Below are 21,769 nucleotides of genomic sequence, written 5' to 3'. Positions count from 1 at the left end.
AACACATCAATGTTCCTACGGTGAGTGATTTCATCATCCTCTCGAAAGAACGTAGGAGTTTTGTGGATCATGTGATGCTAAAGCCATAAATAGTCCATCAAAGCAACTGTCCCCACCTTTAGCTGTTTAGTCAACTCAGGGTTGGTTTTATCATTGGCTGCACTTACTCATCGCTTGATAAATCAGTGCTGGCAGAAATCAGGGAGGTAATCAGTTATAAACTAAAGTCAGAAAATGCTGGATACACTCAGCAGGTCTCACAGCATCTGTAGAGAGAAAGACAGAATTAATGTTTCAGGTCAATGACCTTCCAGCAGAACTGGAAAAAGTTAGAGATGTAACAAGTTTTTAACAAGTACAGGAGATAGGGGAAAGTTGGATGGGGTGGGGTGGGGGAGAAGAAAGGGAAAGGTCAACGAAGGCAGGAGAGATTAAATGACAAAAGGGATGATGGTGCAAGACCAAAAGCAGATGGTGAGGGGTTGGTAACAAAATGAAAGATGGGTCTAGAGCAGGCGTAAATGGCAACAGCAAATTCATCGATGGTAAAAGAGATCAAGGGAGGCAAAAAAAACCCCAATCTTTCTAAAGAGCCTCACAACCTGGATGAATGTACCACAAAGATGATCCCTGCCTCTAGAGCAAGGTTAACATGGAGATCCAACACCCTCTTAGGGTATGGAACCTAGAGAGAGAGAGAGATTCACCGGCGACACTGCCAGCTGTCTCACCCGCTCAGTCATTGCCTTTCCCTGCAGCAAATGCAGCAGAGGCTCCCAGGCCAGAGTGGGGCGCCTGAGCCACACAAGGTGATGCTGATCACAGGGTGCAAACCATCGTCTTATGAGATGGAAGGCTGTCAGATAGGACCAATGGTCACTGCCAGCTGACAAAAGATCAGCACTGGTGATGACCTGAGTAATCTTGTAATCAGTTACCAGCCCGAGGGAACAATGACTATTCTCACAAGCCGTCCAAATGGACAACAATCCCTTTCCAGGACTTGTATTTCCACAGTACCTTTCATAACCTCGGGATTTCCAAAGATCTTTACAGCCAGCGAAGTACTTTTGAAATGTAGTCACGGTTGTATTGTAGGAAAGGTGTCAGCCAATTTGCGCACAGCAAGCTCCCACAAACAGCAATGTGATAATGACCAGATCATCTGGCTGTGTTTCTCCCCCCTCTATCTATCAGCGTCTATTCCGTTTTCTAATTGCTAACAGTAAGATTGAGGAACCCTTAGCGCCACACCTACAGTAGTCCTCTGGCACTGCTGATGGTCGACATGAAATTATGAGTTTCATTTTTATAGAAAGCAGAAATGAAAGTGTAGGCACACTGCCGGTTTGGTTTTGAGATCAGAATTCAGGAAAATGAAAAGAGGAAGCAAAACGCAGCTTAGACCTCGACAGTGTCGAAGAAAATGGAGCCTGGCCCCTGCTCAATAAAGCACATCTCGGGAAACATCAACATGTCTCAGCTGAGCTTGTATGAAAATTTGGAATCGTTCGCAATGAAGGATCAGCAGGGAAATAAAGGCCGGGTGAAACCCCAAGTTGAAGGTACCTGCTGGGTTACAGGGTGTGGGAGAAGAACGGAGCAGGGAAATGGGAACCTCAGAACTTCATAAACTTTAGTGGAAATATTTTCCCAGTGTTCTCCTGTTTATCTAGCGCCTGGATTTAGAATTGTTCCATTAGTTGCTTGGTGGAACAGATTAGCTATCCAGCAAATCTTTTTGTTCAGTCCAATCTTTTCTTTCCTCCCTCCTTTTATTTTCTTGCCTTCGTTCCCCCCATTCTCCCCCCTTCCTTTTGACAATTATGCATTTATACAGTGTTTTATCACATCACAGGGTGCTTCACACAGCCGACAGACTTTGTGGTTGTTACGTAGGCCAATGTGGCAAGTTTTTTTTTTCTCCGCACAGCAAGATCCCGCGAGCAGCGATAGACCGATAGAATGAAGGAAGGGTGACCAGGAATGGCAATCCTGGTTGGTTCCTTCGCTGATGCCCAGCCAGTGACCCTGCCTGAGATCCAACTGCTCCTGAGAGGCCCCAGCCCAATATGTTTTCCAGCAGTAATGTTATCCAGTGAGGTGGCGGGGACACAGGGTATCTGAGTCAGACGGCTGTCACTTCAACTCCCATTCCACGCACTCACCACAAAAATCCAGAGCCTGACTGAGGGAATGCTGCACTGCAGGAGATGCCATCTTTTCGATGCAATATTAAGCCAGGGGCCTGTCGGTCCCCTCAGGTAGATGTAAACAATCCCGCGGCCCTACTTAGAAGAAGAGCAGAGGAGTTCTCCACAGTGGTCCTGGCCAATATTCTACCCCTCTACCATCACCACCAAAAACAGAGGCCAGAATATTACGACCACATCACACCGGGGGTGGGGCTGTAAACTGCGGCGGGCCATTCTAAATTCCATTGACTTAGGCTGGGCTGTAAAGTCCCGCTGCTGTACAATTCCACCCAGATTATCTGGCCTTTATCACATTGCTATTTCCGGGATCTTGCTATGCACAAATTAGCTGCCACGTTTCCTACATGCTACATAAATATGCGTTTGCCACGCAATTCTACAAGTATATAGGAGGTTGGATAGATTTTTGCCTCAACTTTACCTCTTTACATGCGCCGTCACGGAGATGGGAGGCTGGTGGAGTTTACGGGGTTGGATTCACCAACCATTCGGTCAATGATGGGCAGAAAACGAGTGGCTGGTCCATCGGGTCAGTCCACACCATGATGGTGCAAACAGCGGCACCAAATACCTCTTCCCTCCCTACTTATGGTTGCCAACTCTATTTGGGTGTGTTCCTGGAGGTCCCACCTTTTGTCTGCCTGCCGGACAGTCCCCTTTTCCCCATATTTTCCCCAATATTTTAATAACTATTAAATAAAAGTGTTCCATGAAAACGAGAAACAAACCCTTTTTTTTTAAACACTTCAATGATTTTGAGGTGCCCACAACAAGTGACCAGGAAATTGATTAATTCCTGGATCCTCCAGATCATTCCTAGAGAGTTGGCAACTGTCCCTCCCCCAGCCTCACACTTCCATGCATTGCTAGGGACTCGTGTAAAACTGCCAGTGCCATTGGGAATGAAGGGAGATGGGGCTGTTCAGGGTGGAGCGCCTTTATCTTGTAATCTCCTTAAACTCCATTGTGTTCTTACTAATCACAATATTGTCACCTTGCCTTTTAGCTGAACCTAATGTGGAGACTCACAGAAGGAGGAACATCCTACTGCTCATCTCTGGTCTGCTGTGTTCCTGTGTCTTTCTGAGTTTCGTATTTCTGCTAGTCGGACTGTTGAAAAGTACGTCCAGTGTTTGAACTACTCAGATTGTGTGGGTGAATCCATTCCTTGATGCAGCTCTGTCAGCGATTAAAGTTCCAGCTGTAAACCCCTGGCCTGTGTTGCGTTGGCTGATCTGAAGGGGAAAAAAAGAGAGAGATTGCATTGCTATAGCGTCCGTCGCCACCTCACGATGTCACAGATCACTTTACAATGAAGTACTGTTGAAAAACAGTCCCTATTGAAATGTAGGAAACTTGGTAGGCATTGTATGCACAGCAAGCCCCCACAAACAGTAATGTGATAATGACCAAATCATCTGCTTTTGTGATGTTGATTGAGGGATAAATATTATCCAGGACACTGGGGTAACTCCTCTGCTCTTCGTATCCTTCCGAAAGTGTGGGGCCCAGAACTGGACACAATACTCCCGGGGTTTAACCAGTGGCTTATAATGATTTATTACAACTTAGTTTCACCTATCTAAATGTAGAGCTATGCTCACATTTGGCTAGGGTACAGTGTAATGTTGCTAAACAAGTCACCCACTAGCTGTGGACAGGGACAGGGGCCAGGTAACATACCTCATTGTTCATACACCATTGCCCACAGGTTGACTGTTGGAAGTTCTCAATGGTCCAGTGTGAGGTGCCGGCCAGCGTATATCTCTTTGTTTTAACCTCTGTGTCTCTCAGTTTCAGCAATGTATGTGGAAATGAATCAGCTACAAGAGAACTTACAGCTGGAGTTTGCTCAGTTCAAAAACAATGGTGAGTGAGCGATGCAGAACCTGCAGCATTTTACACTCAGTTTATACTCTCCGGCAGATGTGGAAAAGACAAGATTGAGGGGGTCTTGATAGAGGTCTTCAAAATTGCAAAGGGGTTTGATAGGATGGCTGTAGAGAAACTATTTCCACTTATGGACGAGCCCAGAATGAGGTGGTTACAAATATAAGATAGTCACTAACAGATCAGAAAAAGAATTTAGGAGGGATACCTTTATACAGGGGTCCGGTTAGCTCAGTTGGCTTGACAGCTAGAGTGTGGTTCAAAATAACGGCAACAGCAGGGAGTTCTAACCTCGTTCCAGCTGAGGTTGATTTGGGACCCGCCTCCTTGCCCAACCCGTAGTGAAATCATGGCATAGGCCATGGTTCAGCGATCTTCAAATAATCGAGGATTTTACCTGGAAATGAGGAAGAAGAAAATCTTCATATCGAAAGTGCTGAGAATGTAGAACACAAAGCGCAGGCAGTGGTTGAAACTGAAAGTATTGAAGCATTTAAGCTTGATCTAGGCACGAGGGAGGAGGGATTAGGGGAATATAGGGGCAGGTTGGGGAGAGCGAATTGGATTAGAGGGATGGGGACAGGATGGGACGAGCCAATCAGATCTGGAAGAGGCTCGTGAAGAGTATAAACACTGGCATCAAGACCCTGAATGGCCTTGACAAGGTGGACGTGGAAAGAATGTTTCCTCTTGTGGGTGAGTCCAGAATTAGGAGGCACTGTTTTAAAATTAGGAGTCGCCCTTTTAGGACAGAGATGGGGGGAATTTTTTTTCTTTGAGTTGTGTGAAACACTCATGATTTCTGGTCTCAACAGCTTTTTGGGGGCAGAGAGTTCCAGATTTTCACTCCTCTTTGTGTGAAGAAGTGCTTCTTGACATCACTCTGCATGACCTGCCTCTCATTTGAAGGTTCTGCCCCCTTGTTCTGGCTTCCTACCACCCCCACCTAACCCTCCACTAGATGAAATAGCTTCTCTCTATCAATCCAATCGAATCCTTCAGATCACCTTAAACAGCTAGATAAGATCAACCTTTAGTCTCCCATGGGTCAAGGGAATACAGGGCTAGTATTGGAGGTGGGTGAGAAGGCTGTCCATGGGCCTTCCCACCATTGACTTAATTGGGGTGCAGGCAGGCAGAGGCCCCACCCTGCCACCTAACTCACCACTGGGGAGGGCATCAAATTCCACCCATGTGTTGACTGTGATGCTCTGACCTGAGCTCTGCTGGTTAATGTGTCAACTTGTTTTGTTTTGTAGTATCTGAAGAAGTCGACAGAAGCCACAGTGATATAGCAGGCGAGCTTTCTAAGATGAAAATCAAAGGTAAGTTGTGAGCACTTCAATCTGAAAACTCAATGGGCAGAATTTTCTGCCTGTCGGGCGGGCGGGCCCTAGCCAATCTCCGGCGGGCGGGGAGTCGATCGCCGCCGGAGAAGCGGGCCCTGCCGCCATTTTACGTGGGCGGGGCCAATTAAGGCCCGCCCAGCGTGATGTCCGGCGGGAAGCGCTATGCGCTCCCTGTGCGGGCGGCGGGGGGGGGGGGGATTCCCCAAAATTGAGAGTGCGCTCTTTCGCACTTGCGCACGACAGAGCGCACATCTCCCTGAGGCTAAGTGCAGCTTCAGGGAGATCACTGACACTTTCAAAAAGATTAAAAATAGAAGGAAAAAAAATCCTTATCATGTCCCCCCTCATGTGACAATGTCACATGAGATGGGACATGTTCATAAATTACAGTAAAACTTTATTAAACAGTTTAAAACCCTACATGAAACCTCATCCCACTGGTGGATGAGGTTTCATGTTTTCTCTATTCCCCGCCGGGTCTCCTGGCCGACCCGCCAACCTTAAGGTTGGATGGGCTGGTCCTTTCATTGTTTCAATGATCCTGTCAATGACCTCAATTGGCCATTGACAGGTCGGCGGGCCCGCAGCTGATTTTGCTGCACCCCCGCCTTCCGGAAAATTTAAATGGGGCGCAGTGACATCAGGGATTCCGCCTGACATCATCCCGCGTCATTTTACGCGTCAGCAAGTGGACCCCGCCCCCTGCTCACTGATGGCGAAATTCTGCCCAACGTGTATCTTGACGGTTATGTTCATATCTTCACACTCTTGAAGAAGCATGCGAAGCAGATTTGCAGGCTAATTTAACAATCTGACAGACTGTGACATGAGTGTTCCCTCTATGGCCAGAACAAGGTGATAGCAGGCTTTGTCTAAACGATGCGACGGTTTTATAGGCTCCTATAGCCCATCCAATGGGGAGGGTGTAAAGCAGTCTCATGATTACTGGACTCACTCACCAGAGGAAATGCTTACTCTCTTTTTAAACAATGGTACATCTGCAGCCCTCCATCACCATGCCAGAGGGAACTGGAAAATAAAAGCCAGAGTGTTCCATTTCAGGTTGCCAGGCAGTGAAGGGCAGAACCAGAGGCCAATCTTTAGACACTAATAAACTTTTATTCTCAGAGACCCACATTACAATCACAACCTCCTAACCCAGCAACTACAGTTTCGGTCTGCCCCTATTTATAACTCTTTTTGAAGAACCCATAAACAATTAAGTTCCATATTTGAAAGTGAGAAATAGTTTCTCTCTATCTATCCTATCAAATCCTTTAATCATTTTAAACACCTCAATTAGATCGTCCCTTAATCATTGACAATTTCCTTTTCCTATACCAGCTTAGTCAATGCAACTTACCCTCATAATTTAACCCTTTTAACTCTGGCATCAGTCAGGAGTTTTCCTCACCTCATATCTGGATCTATTGTAGACTCTCTGGCCTGGAATTTCCCATGGGATTCAGGAGCCTGACATACGGATCATCCGGGGGATTCTGAGTTCACTCTTGCCGGCAGTGAGACCAGTGAAGCACTCTCCCTGGAGGGAGCCTCTTAACTGGCTACCCCCGTGCTTGTCGCCCTAATAAGCATGGCCCAATAGTTCTAGAGCCTAAGCAGCCCCAGCAGGAGAGGTAGATGCTGCTGAATATGGAGCATTGGCCAGCACAGGAGGGCTGCACTGAAGACCTTCGAAGCTGATAGTGTCATAGGGATGGAGGGGAAACATCTGTGTAGGATCAGAGGCAGCTGTGATCACAGCCTTTCTACCCTGCAGCCCTGTCAGTGAGACACAGAGCCTTTGGCTTTGATGGTTCCCTCCGGTACTGAGGCCGAGGTCTCCATACGGGATGGAGGGGTGGTGGGGCTGCTCTGCCAGTGGAAAAGTTCCACCAATGCTGCAAAATCATCCCTAATTGTGTCCATAACCACCATAATTGGCTGCTGTCCCCATACGTTGGAGCTGATTAATATAGATTGATCACTGTGATTAGCCAATAGCTCCATTATTGTTGTATCTTGTGACTATCCCATCCCCTCGCAACTCTACAACCCCAAATTTCAATTTCTCAAACTTGTGCATTTTGAGATGTGTGAGACAGATTTCTCAATTCCCATCAGAGACAGTGCATTGTAATGGATCTCAAATACACCTTCTATTATGTAAAATGACCATCAAACTGGGGGACAGACATACAGGGTCTTTAGTAGAATTCTTTGAGGAGGCAACAAGCAGAATAGATAAAGAGGAAGCAGTAGATGTAAGATACTTGGATTTCCAAAAGGCTTTCGGTCAGGTACCGCATATAAGGCTACTTAAAAAGATAACATAGATGTTGACAGTAGTATATTAGTATGGATAGAGGATTGGCTAACTAATAAAAGACAGAGAGTTGGGATAAGGGGGGCATTTTCAGGATGGCAACCTGTGACAAGTGGAGTGCCACAGGGATCAGTGCTGGGGCCTCAGTTATTTACAATATATATTAATGACTTGGATGAAGAAGTGAATGTACTATCACCAAGTTTGCAGATGACACAAAAATAGGTGGGAAGGCAAGTGGTGAGGATGACACAAGGAGTCTACAGAGGGATATAGGCAGGTTAAGTGAGTGGGCAAAGACTTGGCAGATGGAATATAATGTGGGAAAATGTGAGGTTATGCACTTTGGCAGGAAGAATAGAGGAGCTGAATATTATTTAAATGGAGAAAGACTGCAGAAAGCTGCAGCACAGAGCGATTTGGGGGTCCTCGTGCATGAATCACAAAAATCTAGCATACAAGTTCAGCAGGTAATAGGGAAAGCAAATGAAATGTTGGCTTTTATTTCAAAGAGAATGGAGTGTAAAAATAGGGAAGCCTTGCTAAAACTATACAAGGCACTAGTTAGACCACATCTAGAATACTGTGAGTGGTTTTGGTCCCCTTACCTAAGGAAAGATATACTGGCATTGGAGGCAGTCCAGAGAAGGTTCACTAGATTGATGTCGGGTATGGAGGGATTTTCTTATGAGGAGAGGTTGAGTAGGTTGGGTCTGTACTCATTGGGATTTAGAGGAATGAGAGGTGACCTTATTGAAACATATAAGAGTCTAAGGGGGCTTGACAGGATGGATGCTGAGAGGTTGTTTCCCCTTGTGGGAAAGTCTAGGACCAGAGGGCATAATCTCAGAATAAGTGGGTATCCATTTAAAACAGGGATGAGGAGGAATTTCTTCTCTGAGGGTAATGAATCTATGGAATTCTTTACCACAGAGGGCTGTAGAGACCGGGTTATTAAGTATATTCAAGTCTGTGATAGACAGATTTTTATTCAGTAAGGGAATCAAGGGTTATGGGGACAATCATTGAATGGCAGAGCAGACTCAATGGGCTGAATGGCCTAATTCTGCTCCTACATCTTATGGTCTTAGGTGAAGTGAATGTTTGTTAACTCATTGACTGCCCAAAGCCTTAACAACTGCTTAACATCTGCCAATTTTTACAATTTTACACACACACACACACACACACGCAAATAGATGCCCACATATACATGTGCACACACACACCCATGCACGTGCAATTCACATACACATGCACATACACAGATGCACTTAGAACGCTTTTTTGAGATATTGACTTTGACATGCTTGTATGTCACGTTTTGCTGCATATTTACATTTCTGTCTCACCCTGAAATAAAAATGATAAAAAGAAACGGAAAGCTCGATCCAGAGAAAGTTTACCAGCAAAAGAAATGACTCTCAATTTGACCTCAGGATATGCCTTCCTACAGTAATTCAATCGGAGTGCCTAAGGACATGAGCCAAGTTATGTAAAGTTCCCCAGTTAGCAGCAGAATATTACACCATGTGTTACAGGCCATAATGCTCCTGTCCTTGTAAAGCTGCACATTCAAAACCTACTGTAAGCAAGACCACAGGAGATCAATGTGTCAACTTGTTTTGTTCTGTAGTGTCTGAAGAAATTGAGACAATGCACAGTGATGTAACAGGCGAACTTTCGAAGATGAAAATCAAAGGCAAGTTGTGAGCACTACAATCTGAAATCTTATTGTATATCTTGGCTGTTCATGTCTTCACACCCTCTCCCTTTTGGTGAAGTGAAGTAGTGCCCGGGTCCTCGTGCTGATTAACACTCTGACTGGCCGTGTCATGGGCACTCCTTCCATGGCCATTACCATCTTTAACCCAGCCAATAGTGGGGCTAGTCTTAGGCAGAAGGAAGATTTTATGGGGTCCCGCAACCCGACTGGGGCAGAGCTCTGGGGAAGGGTCACCCACACCCACCAGGCAAAAGGGTCCCATTGGATATCAACCCAGAAATCACAGACAGAGCCTCAGGAATGTTGTGGACAGACTAACCCGATGTTGAATAAAATAGCCAGTGTGTCAAGCCTATTTGTTATCTGTACTGAGCCATCAATTCTCTTCTTCCTCATCAGTTAAGTAATTAATTAAGTAGTTAGTTTAAGCCTTTGCATCTTTCTCTTTTCTATTTATTAGAATCATTATTCGTTATTTTCTTCTCTCTAGAAAGGGAAAACTGAGGAGGCGACATAACAGAGGTCATTAAAATTACGCAAGGGTTCAATAGCCGATGTAGAAATGTTTCCACCCATGGTTGGAGACAGGACTAGGGGGGGGTCATGAATTTAAGACAGTCGCTCATAAATCCAATCGGGAATTCAGGGGAAACTTCTTCGACCAGTGAGCGCTGAGAATGTGGAACTCATTACCACACGGAGTATCTGAGGTGAATAGTATGAATATATAGATAAACACATGAGCTAGAAAGGAATAGAAGGGTATGTTGATGGGGTTAGATGAAGAGGAAGTTTGAATGGACCATAAACTCCAGCATGGAGTAGTTGGGCTGAATGGCCTGTTTCTGTGCTGTAAATTCGGTGTAACACTATTACACAAAAACCTTTTTCCTGGATATAGCCACCAATTCCTCAATTAGCCTGGCGTATAGCACCAAATGCAAAGTACCGTCTGCAGCTGTTGCCTCCTGCTGCTGAATAGTCGCATGGGCATCAAGCACACCCTGCAATATTTCACCCTCTGTGAGGTCAGAGGGCAGGGTTTCGTTGCGCACTATGCAACCACAAGGAGCATCACAGTGCAGCCCAATCCTGCTACCGTCTCTGTGTAAGATAGACAGTGGGTTGGATTTTGTGGTGTGCCGCAGTCACTATCACCCACAGCTGAGAGGTTGGGGGGTGGGGGTGGCTGGGGGCGGGGGAATCTGCCCATGATCCCGATGGCTGCTCTGTGCAATTTGACACCGGGAGCAGCATTAATGCTTTAAGGTGGAACTCACACCCCTTTCTTAGGACGAATTCCCACCTTAAAGGGCTGCTAGCCAACCCGATGTCTAGTCCCAGCAATGCCAGCGGGCAGTCCGACCACGCCAAGGAGCCCAGGTAAGTCCACGGTCCGGGGTCTCACTGAGGATGGAAGGGAGAGAGGGCTGGGTTCAAGACACCGGGAGCAGGGGGAGAGGGGTGAAGGTCAAAGTGGGTGGGATAACCTTGAGGGGGAATTGCCTCCGATGGGCCCCGGGAACGCGCAAAGTAATCCCTCACCCCACCCTGCTGCCCAACATCAGCCTGTGCAGCTAAAGCTGCTGGGCTATCCCCATGGCCTGGGCCTTCCCCCCTCCGCAGGTAAAATACCGGAGGTGGTGGGACGAGGGCCTTAATTGGCCGTTAATGGGAAAGGCGGGTCTGACACCTCCACCGACCCACCCCCCCCATCGAATTCCAGATAGGTTGGGGGGGCAGGCAGGAAGGTGGAACGAGACCACCTGCTGGATGTTACGTGCTATTCCCCACCGCACGGCCCACCTTCAAACCCAACCGTAAAATCCGGCCTAGTGTCTTTCACACCCTCAGGGGGGTCAAAACAAAAAGGCTTTGACCTTTGAAGCGTAGACAGGGTCGTAATGTATGAAATGTAACAGCCCCACTCTGAAGTCAGAGGTGCCGTCTCGTGTATCACCCACCAGAGCAGCTCGCTTGGCACAGTTCAGGAATCATACCGAGACCATTCGTGCCACTCACTTAGGTCCTGGGGAGGGGGAATTCTCCAGTCCAGGGGGACTGTTTGATTGTTCCTTCATTGGAATATGGCACACAAGGCTATGGGCCTAGTCCTGGAAAATGGGATAAGAATAGTTAGGTACTTGTTTGACCGGCGCAGACTCGATGGGCCGAAGGGCCTTTTTCTGTGCTGTAGACCTCTATGACTCATTCTTGTTAACCCCTCTCTCTCTCTCTCTCTCTCTCTCCAGGATGTTCCTGTATCCAGTGCCCCGTTAACTGGCGTGAGTTTAATCAGGCCTGTTACTACTTTTCCACCCAAAATGGCAACTGGCAATTTGCAAAGCAGCAATGCTCCCTAAAGAATTCACATCTGCTTGTGATCAGCAGCGCTTTGGAGCAGGTAGGGGTGCAGACATCAGGTCATTTATTTGTACAACCTGTGGAAAAACTGGTGATGGCTGGTTCCCATCCTGGAGTTCTATTGGCTTCAGACATTGTTCAGTTGGTAGCACTGTGATCTTGGAGTCAGAGGGTTATGAGTTCAAGACCCACTCCCAAGACTTGTGTACAAAATCTAGCAGGGCATTGCCAGCACAGCACTGAGGGCGTGCTGCACTGTCAGAGGTATTCAGGTTTGAGATGTTAAACCAAAGTTCTATCTGCTCTCTAGACTGGCGCTATGATCCTTGGTCAGACCCTGGGTCATGGGGGGAGACAGGGACCAATAACGATTTGTGTAAAGTGGACAAAGTTTGATATTCAAGGCACTTGCTAAGAGAATAAAGCCAAAAGATTCTACGGGTTTTGGACAAACAAAACTAAACTTCACTATGCAAGGTTAGAAGGAAAGCACCAATTTCAATATCTGTCTTATACCCTAACATTCAGGGTTAATGAGATACGTGTGAATTAACAGGCAAACTGTGGTCGAACACACTGCATTGCACAATAAATGACCGATGTGACCAAACCCAATTCCACGGAATTTTCAACAACACCCCCAGATCTCACCTTGGAATTCTCTCCATAAGTCGCTCCCACTTGGACAGTTTCAACAATGGCCCACCTCGCAGGGTTTCAATCTCACTTTCCCAGATTCCTTTTCTTTGGATTATTGAGTACACTCAAGCTTCACCTTACAAACACAATTTCAGGTCTTCAGCTGTGCCAAGCAGAACACCACTGCTCCAAAGGGGGCACCTTTGCCCTAACAGCCCGCAGCAAGGAATCACCAACCTTCGGCTGCCTTCTCCGATCACCAGGGCTTCTCTCAAGCCCAGGCCGCTTAAAGTCTGCTCCCTGCAGCTCTGACCCCAGCAGCTCCAGCTCTACAGGCTGAGGAGGGCGCCACTGCCACACAGCAGGACCCTGAAAGCAGGCCGGAGCCCTCCAGGTCTCGGCCCTCCAGAGGACCCTCGCCAAGGTCCCCACCGACAGGGGGTGGCAGTCAGCAGGCTGCCTCCAACTCCGCTGTGGATGTCGGGGGAAGCACCAAGACATAGCGGCAGGGTTAGGAAGGGTTAAGAAGATGTAACTCTTTCGAGGTATTAACAGATCGCATGTAACTCTATCGAGTACATTCACAGTTCTTGGTTTCCGGGAGTGGGACATGAACCCACAACCTTCTGATTCAAAGGCGAGGGTGCTATGAACTGAGCCACAGCTGACACCTGCACAGCCTGGGCATGGGTGTTAATCACTTGTACATAATGTTCACTATTGTCAATAAACTCCCAAGAATGTCTCTCTGCCTGTGGCTCCTTGTTATGATGTTCATGTCACTCAGATGTGAAGCCTTTGTTTCTGCACAAGATAAAGGCAGGTGTCTCAGTCCAGGGCCTCTTCCCTGTGCAGCGGCTTCACGCTCACTGGACACATTACTGATGCCTGCACCTCGATGGTGCTGGTCATTGCTGCCAGAATGTTGTGGGCAGGTGTCACAGAGTTCCGACATTCCCTCTGTGTGCTCTCAGCATCTTTGAGGCTCTTCAGCATCTGTGACTGGTGATGCTGTGCTCCTGAAGGGGTCAGATGCCGAAGGCTGACAAACGATCAGGTTCATTTAAAGATTCACAGCTGTGTCTCTATGATATGACCCTGATCACCAAGCGCAAGTGAGCTGCCCTCAGCTAGACAGGGGTCAGACACATTCACAGAGGCTATGTAAAGATCTATGGAGTGTCCTCACTGAAATCAAGTGACTATTAGGGCCTCCACTGCGTCTCCATGACATGAGCCTGAGCACTGAGGGTATGTGCGCTGTCATCAGCCACACAGGAGCCAAACATTCACAGATGCAAGGTGAGGGTGTCAGGACTGTCCTCACTGCATCTCCTCATCATCCTCCATGAATCCTGCGGCTGAGGGTCTTCCTAGCCGGCCTGCCTCGTCTGGCCAGTGCGATGGCCTCATCACCAGCATCTTTGTCTTTGAGGACCTCATCTTCGTCATACCCTTCGACATCCTGCTTATCGGTGGAGATGTGCTGCTTCACCATCTACTCCTAGGCCAGGTCCTCCCCGCTTTGTAGCGCCAGATTGTGGAACATGCAGCAAGCGACGGTGATGTGCGACACCCTATGGGGACCATATTGCAGAGCTCCACCAGACCTGTCGAGGCACCGGAACCTCATTTTAAAAATACTTGTGCTTTGCTCCACCAGAGTCCGGATCGCAGCATGAGCCTCGTTGTACCATCTCTCTGCTGCAGTCTGAGGCTGCCACACGGGCATCATCAGCCACGCCCTCTGTGGGTAGCCCTTGTCCCCGAGGAGCTGACCCTGCAGTCTCTCTGGACCCTGGAAGATGCCGGGGATCTGAGACCTGCTGAGGATGTAGGAGTCGTGGACGCTCCCTGGGAATTGTGCACAGACCTGTAGGATGTGTTTGTGGTGGTCACACACCAGCTGAACATTCAGTGAGTGGAAGCCTTTGTGGTTGACATGTTGACTGCTTGTTGCCATGGAGATCTAAGCGCCATGTGAGTGCAGTCGATGGCACCCTGCACCCACGGGAAACCTGAGATCTGAACAAATCCCAGCGCTCTTACTTCCTGGCTTTCCCGATCCCAGGCGAAATGCACAAAGATCTGTGCCTTGGCAAAGATGGTGTCCGTGACCTCCTGGATACACTTGTGGGTGGAGGCTTGTGAGATCCCACACAGGTCACCTGTGGAGTCCTGGAAGGAGCCACTGGTGTAAAAATTGAGTGTCGCAGTCGCTTTCATGGCCACTGGCAGTGGATGCCCTCCATGTCCCCGTGGTGCCAAATCCTGCAGCAGGTGGCAGATGTGACCGACCAGCTCCCTAGACATGCGCAGTCTTCAGCGACACTGGTTCTCGGTCATCTGCAGGAATGATAGGCGGCGTCTATAGACTCTGGGTCTAGCGAGGTATCTATGAGCGACGCCTCTCTGTGGATCTTCAGCTGTGTGCACAACAGGCCCTGCAGACCCTTCATCTTGAGGGAGATGCTCCTCCCTTTGCTGAGCTAGGTGCCTCCTCCACTCTCTTCTTCTCCTCTGCTCCCTGTCAGCCATGAGGCAGATCATAAATCACCAGGCTCCATGATCCTGATGTTCTCCTCCCGCAGGATCAAAGAGAGAGACGTGTGGGTTAGTATAGGTGATCCAAGAACCTCTCTTTGTTAAGTCCCTTCAATCCTGCAGGAGATGCTGGCCATCACTTTTTTGGGATGCTTTTCCGCCCCCACCCCAGCCTGACCCACGCTGCGGTCCTTGCGCCGACTCCGCACTCAGAACCAGCCGGGAAACAGCGACTTGCCTGTGCCTCCGGCGAATGGGCAGCGCCTGTCCCTCGATGTCCTACAGACGATGTTCGCCAACACTGCGCAAGGTTGTGCGCACTCACCTCCGAGTTCCCCTCGAAGTTCAGCTTGCCAGGTGCGGCCTTTTAAAGGTAGTGGTGAAACGCATCACTCTGAAACCACGGCGATGTGGGCGGTGAATTTGACGGGGGGGAGGGGGGTGGGGATGATTCCGGGGGGAGCAGGACCGATAATGAGATGCTAAAGTATTGAAATTAGGTTCCCGAGATGCGGCGATGGGAAACGCAGGCCGATATTAATGGGTGGAGCGGATGATCACAAACTGGTTCTGCGATGGCGTAAAACGGACTTTTGGCCTTCTCGCCACATTGTTCCCCCACCGCCCCCCCGCCCACCATGATGCCTGAAGCCAATTGTGCCGGAATATTCCGGCCTGTGATTTTCACCATCATGTTGTTCTCGTTTGTAACCTGCTCGATGTCTAAGGGGTTTATGTTGCAGGTAATATCCCTTCTCCTTCCACTGCCCCCTAAGGACAGTGAGTGTTAGAAATGCATTTTTGTGTTACAAATTGGGGATGGTGAGAAACACTTAGCTAACTGCTCCTCTGATGAGCAGATAGCCCAAGAAAATTCACATTTAATGCAGGGTCAGCGAGTTAACTCAGCCTGAATGTTACCCAGTCCAAGGGGTGCTTCGACAGGTGGGTGGGGAGTTTATGTGTGCCATGTGTGCCACTCCTGCCCAAACCCACGGCAATTTTACAAACGTGGGGAGAGGTGTTGGGCAGCCTGCCAGCGGGTCAATTGTGGCCCTTAAGTTGCCAATTAATGGCCATTTACTGGCCACTTGCTGCAACTTTCCCTTGGCGGGCAGAGGCCGATGCAAAGTGGGGAGGCCGACTGCTTTCGCTGTGCAGACTGGTGGTGGGCAAGTCGGGGAATACCCCTTTAGTGGGCCCCTTGGACTCAACTGAAAGGCCCCGCCCAATGTTTACCCGCTCCCCCGGACCCAAGGTTTCCTGGCTGTTGTTGTTAGGCCTGTTCATTCTGTAAAGCATTTTGTGTAGAGTTGACGAACGTTGCTGACTATTTCTCTGATGGTAACACACAGGTTTCCCCAGCTAACTGCTGTACTGACCCTTAGCTTGACCCCAGTTGAATTCAATGCCTGCCATATTTCAAAAGCTCTGAGCATGAAAGAATTGCTTCCTTTTCTTATGATGTTTCACTCTTGATGTTGACTCTTTTGACAGGGTTTTATAAAGAAAGAAGCAAGCTCTAATTTCTACTGGATCGGACTGAATGATCTCGTGACTGAAAAAAAGTGGCAGTGGGTTGATGGCACAACTTATGGATTATCACCAACGTGAGGAAAACCACAAGACCAATTTGCACTTTGTTTATATTAGTATAAAGAATTTTCAGCACAGAAACTGCGCAATCAGCCCATGGTCCAACCAAAAGGTCCATGTTTAAGCTCCATGCCTAGTCCCACTCTGCCTTCACCTCACCCTATCAACATATCCTTCAATTCCCTTCTCCCTCATGTGTTTATCCAGCTTCCCCTTAAGAGCATCCATGCTACTCACCTCAACCACCCACTGTGGGAGTGAGTTCCACATTCTCACCATTCTCTGGGTGAAGACACTTCTCTTGAATTCCCCATTGGACTTGTTAGTGACTATCATATATTTATGACCCCTAGTTCTGGTCTCCTCCACAAGTCAAAGCATCTTCTCTTTGGGCGGAATTTTACACCGGCAGGGTTTTATGGTCGCACCAAAGTCAATGGACTTTTGAATGGCTCACCGCATCTTACCGCCCCACCCCACCATAACGGGGCCGTAAAATTCCGCTCTATGTCCACCCTATCAAACCCCTCGACCTTCGATCAGGTCTCCCCCTCAGCCTTTTTTTTAGAGATAAGAGATCCATCTTGTTCAATCTTTCCTGCCGGCTGTCATCTCTCGCATTTTGTTTATTTGTTCATGGGATGTGGGTTTCGCTGGCTAAGCCAGCATTTATTGCCCATCCCTAATTGCCCCTTGAGAAGGTGGTGGGTGAGCTGCCTTCTTGAACCGCTGCAGTCCATGTGGTGTAGGTACACCCACAGTGCTGTTAGGCAGGGAGTTCCAGGGTTTGAATGAATACTTCTCATCAGTATTCACCAAAGAGAAGGACTTAGCGGTCGATTTGTCTGGGGAAGAGTGTGTAGATAGCCTGGATCATGTTGAGATCAAAAAAGAGGAGCTGTTAGGCGTCTTGAAGAATATTAAGGTGGATAAGTCCCCAGGGCCAGATGGGATCTACCTCAAAGTATTGAGGGAGGCAAGGGAGGAGATTGCTGGGGCCTTGACAGAAACCTTTGTATCCTCACTGGCTACGGGTGAGGTCCCAGAGGACTGGAGAATGGCCAATATTGTTCAATTGTTTAAGAGGGGTAGCAGGGATAGTCCAGGAAATTACAGGCCGGTGAGCCTTATGTCAGTGGTAGGGAAATTATTGGAGAAGATTCTTCGTGACAGGATTTACTACCATTTGGAAGCAAATGGGCGTATTAGTGAGAGGCAGCATGGTTTTGTGAAGGGGAGGTCGTGTCTCACTAACTTGATCGAGTTTTTCGAGGAAGTGACAAAGATGATCGACAATGGAAGGGCAGTGGATGTTATCTACATGGATTTCAGTAAGGCCTTTGACAAGATCCCTCATGACAGAGACTGGTACAGAAGGTAAAGTCGCACTTGATCAGAGGTGAGCTGGCAAGATGGATACAGAATTGGCTTGGTCATAGAAGACAGGGTAGCAGTGGAAGGGTGCTTTTCTGAATGGAGAGCTGTGACTAGTGGAGTTCCGCAGGGATCAGTGCTGGGACCTTTGCTGTTTGTAGTATACATAAATGATTTGGAGGAAAATGTAACTGGGCTAATTAGTAAGTTTGCAGATGACACTAAGGTTGGAGGAGTTGCAGATAGTGAAGAGGATTGTCAAAGGATACAATGGGATATAGATCGGTTAGAGACTTGGGCGGAGAAATGGCAGATGAAGTTTAATCCGGACAAATGCGAGGTAATGCATTTTGGAAGTTCTAATACAGGCAGGAATTATACAGTAAATGGCAGAACCCTTAAGTGCATCGACGGGCAGAGGGATCTGGGTGTACAGGTCCACAGGTCACTGAAAGTGGCAACGCAGGTGGATAAGGTAGTCAGGAAGGCATATGGCGTGCTTGCCTTCATTGGCAGGGGTATTGAGTATAAAAGCTGGGAAGTCATGCTGCAGCTGTATAGAACCTTGGTTAAGCCACACTTGGAATATTGCGTGCAATTCTGGTCACCACATCACCAGAAGGATATGGAGGCGTTGGAGAGGGTGCAGAGGAGGTTTACCAGGATGTTGCCTGGTCTGGAGGTTATTAGCTATGAGGAGAGGTTGGAGAAACTCGGATTGTTCTCACTAGAGCGACGGAGATTGAGGGGCGACTTGATAGAAGTTTACAAAATTATGAGTGGCATGGACAGATTAGATAGTCAGAAGCTTTTTCCCAGGGTGGAAGAGTCAATTACTAGGGGACATAGATTTAAGGTGAGAGGAGAAAACTATAGAGGAGATGTGCGGGGCAAGTTTTTTACACAGAGGGTAGTGAGTGTCTGGAATTCGCTGCCAGAGGAGGTGGTGGAAGCAGGTACGATAGTGGTGTTTAAGAGGCAGCTTGACAAATACCTGAATAGGATGGGAATAGAGGGATACGGACCCCGAAAGTGCAAAATGTTTTAGATGACAGGCAATATGATCGGCGCAGGGTTGGAGGGCCGAAGGGCCTGTTCCTGTGCTGTACTTTTCTTTGTTCTTTGTTCTTTGTTTTGACCCAGGTAAAATCCTGACTATGGTTTCATGTTCTTTGCACTTTCCTCAGTGTGTCCATATTCCTTTTATAATCTGCAGACCAGGTGATCACAGTGCTCCAAGTGTGATCTAACCACGGCTCTGTACAAGTTTAACATCACTTTGTTTTTCAGTTATATCCACTTGGAGATGAACCCAGTGTTGTGTTTGTTTCTCTGTGGCCTTATTAGCCTATGTCACTATCTTTAGTGATTTGTGCACCTGTACATCTAGATCACTTTTTTCCTCTGTTCCATTTGGATTTTTATAATCCAAGTTCTAAGTGACCTCTCTAGTCTTCCTACCAAAATGCATTATCACACTTACCAATACTTAAATTAGTTTACCCATTCTGCAGGTTTATTCATGTTCTCCTGCATTTTGTCTCCGTCCTCCTTTGCATCACTGCACCCTGCGATTAGGTATCACTGGAAAATTTTGGAATCCTACTTCCAATTCCAGAGTCTAAATTGTTTATGTAGACGGTAGCAACAATAGTTCCAGCACCGGCCCTTGTGTAAAACTACTTTTGCCAGTTTGAGCAACTACCTTGAACTCCTACTCTTTGAATTCTGTTTTCAGCCAGCTTGCTATTCATTCTTCTACTTGGCTCCAACTCCACACCTTCTATTCTGTACTCTGGATAAAGCTATTTTAACTTAGCAAAACTCCCAAGGTGCTTCACAAATGGTAGCCAACAAAATCTTTGAAAGATGTTAGGAGGGGTTACCAAATCTTGGTCACAGGGGAGGGAGACGCCAGAAGGTTTAGGGAAGGAATTCCAGAGCATCGAGCCTGGTTGACTGAAGTCCCAGCCACCAATTAATGGGTTATAGGGATAATGGATGCAGTCTTTCCTCACTGTTCAGTTTTACAGCTCTCCTCCATGCCTCTGAACCTAATGTCCCTCCCAAGTCTGGTGACAATCTCTCCTCCTCCAGTATAGGCTCCCTATAGTCCACCATTTAGGAGATAGTTAAGGAAGGGGGTAAAAGCTCAGAACAGAGTTCTTGTTCCTGATCAGTGTACAGCAATTCCCATTGCCAAGTGTGCACTCCTGATCAGGACAGGGTCCAGTGCTGCTGTGATGCTATCCATAGCCCAAATAGTGCATCAGGTCAAACCAACGCTGAAGAATATACCTCAAACAGACACTAGGCTGCAAGTTGTTATCCTTATGATTCAAGCAGTAGCTACTTCTAGAGTAAAATTACTTCTGGGGTTAATCTGCTGTGTCACACTTACTGTCATCTCTATGTGTTTTTATGTTGAAAGGTTCTGGGCTGCTGGAGAACCCAACAACAGAAACGGTGAGAACTGCGTCCACATTGATGACAAAGGAAGATGGAATGACATCAAGTGCTCCACAAACTTTTTATGGATTTGTGAGAAACAGAAAAACTCAGCATGAAATTTCTGCTGCACGACCTGAGCAGACATTTTCTTCATTGTTAGTTAGTATCTGAAAGATGTACAATATTCCAGGCTGAGCGACAACGCACTCAAATCAACTCAGATCAACTCATTTCAGTTCAACTCAACTCAGCTCAACTTCACTCAAATCAACTCAATTCAAATGAACTCAACTCAGCTCAACTCAAATCAGCTGAAGTCAACTCATCTCAGCCCAGCTCATCTCAAATCAACTCAGCTCATCTCAACTTAACCCAATTCAACTCAACTCAAATTGGCTCACCTCAACTCAATTCAAAGCAACTCACCTCAACTCAACTCAACTCAGCTCATCTCTACTTCACTCAAATCAACTCATCTCAACTCAGCTCAACTTAATTCAATTTAATGCAATTCAATTCAACTCAAATGACCTCAGCTCAACTTAACTCAGCTTAACTCAACGATGCCTGTAACATGCTTGTAATTTGTTTCAGATTTCCAGCATCCGTAGTATTTTGCTTTTATCAACCATGCCTGTGCTTGTTTCTACACTGCTTATCTTATACTGACTGAATAAAGACAAATATGTTATATTTCTTTAGTTTAATTTTATTTTCTGCTTTCTCTACCATGACTGATTTGCTCCTGTAGTATTTCCAATCAGTTTGTCAACTCATTAAATTTGTGAGATAATAAAACCTCTACACATTAATTCCCTTTCTCGTGCCATTCTCATTCGAGCACCAGCAGAACGAGTCTAGCTAATTTTAATTGAATTCACTGGACAGGAATCCCAGGGAGCGGAACACCACTTTTATACCCCGAACCAATATTGACTTCAATAAAGAATAAATCAAATGGGATGTAAAACCAGAGATCAACCCCAAACCCAGGAACTTTCCGAAGGGATTTTTGGTTAAAATTTTCCAGATTTTCTCCTTGTTTTCTCTGTCTGATTATCAGGAATATCTCTCTTCCAGAATATCTCCCCTCTGCACCCAAACTTTTAACTTTTAAGCACAGGTTCTCTTTGATTTGGGATCTCCAATAATGCCATTCCCAAACAGTGCAATGGTCACATGCAAGACCCTATTCTCCAATTGATGCAGGGTCTAAGTTGGTACATGTGACAGAAGATTGCTTCCTACACTACAAAACCCAACAGCACAAAACTCAATCATTTACCATATGTCC

At 47.2% G+C, this 21,769-nt stretch overlaps 1 protein-coding gene across 2 annotated transcripts; it reads left to right on the top strand.

Moving 5' to 3' along the window:
* The first annotated feature begins 1,359 nt into the window (after positions 1-1,359).
* LOC144669003 (C-type lectin domain family 10 member A-like) lies at positions 1,360-21,168 on the top strand. Of its 2 annotated transcripts, XM_078531549.1 has the most exons (8): positions 1,360-1,565; positions 3,223-3,336; positions 4,011-4,085; positions 5,366-5,431; positions 9,418-9,483; positions 11,760-11,911; positions 16,552-16,664; positions 20,456-21,168. In XM_078531549.1, exons 1-8 carry the CDS (start codon positions 1,427-1,429, stop codon positions 20,589-20,591), a joined length of 861 nt encoding a protein of 286 aa, XP_078387675.1. In that variant the 5' UTR covers positions 1,360-1,426; the 3' UTR covers positions 20,592-21,168. The 2 variants fall into 2 exon arrangements, with proteins under 2 accessions (XP_078387675.1, XP_078387676.1); XM_078531550.1 differs by lacking the exon at positions 9,418-9,483.
* Positions 21,169-21,769: the final 601 nt, after the last annotated feature.

The sequence above is a fragment of the Cetorhinus maximus genome, chromosome 28 (assembly GCF_964194155.1).
Source record: "Cetorhinus maximus chromosome 28, sCetMax3.hap1.1, whole genome shotgun sequence".
In the NCBI taxonomy this organism is placed as follows: domain Eukaryota; kingdom Metazoa; phylum Chordata; class Chondrichthyes; order Lamniformes; family Cetorhinidae; genus Cetorhinus; species Cetorhinus maximus.
This window is presented reverse-complemented; position numbering and strand designations above follow the sequence as displayed.

What these genes read in the sequence shown, in the direction of transcription:
- LOC144669003 (XM_078531549.1), top strand. Translation starts at nt 1,427, where the DNA reads ATGGAGCCTGGCCCCTGCTCAATAAAGCACATCTCGGGAAACATCAAC. An exon ending in GCTAGTCGGACTGTTGAAAA is followed by an intron (nt 3,337 to 4,010) that starts GTACGTCCAGTG and finishes TGTGTCTCTCAG; the next exon opens with TTTCAGCAATGTATGTGGAA. An exon ending in TTCTAAGATGAAAATCAAAG is followed by an intron (nt 5,432 to 9,417) that starts GTAAGTTGTGAG and finishes TTTGTTCTGTAG; the next exon opens with TGTCTGAAGAAATTGAGACA.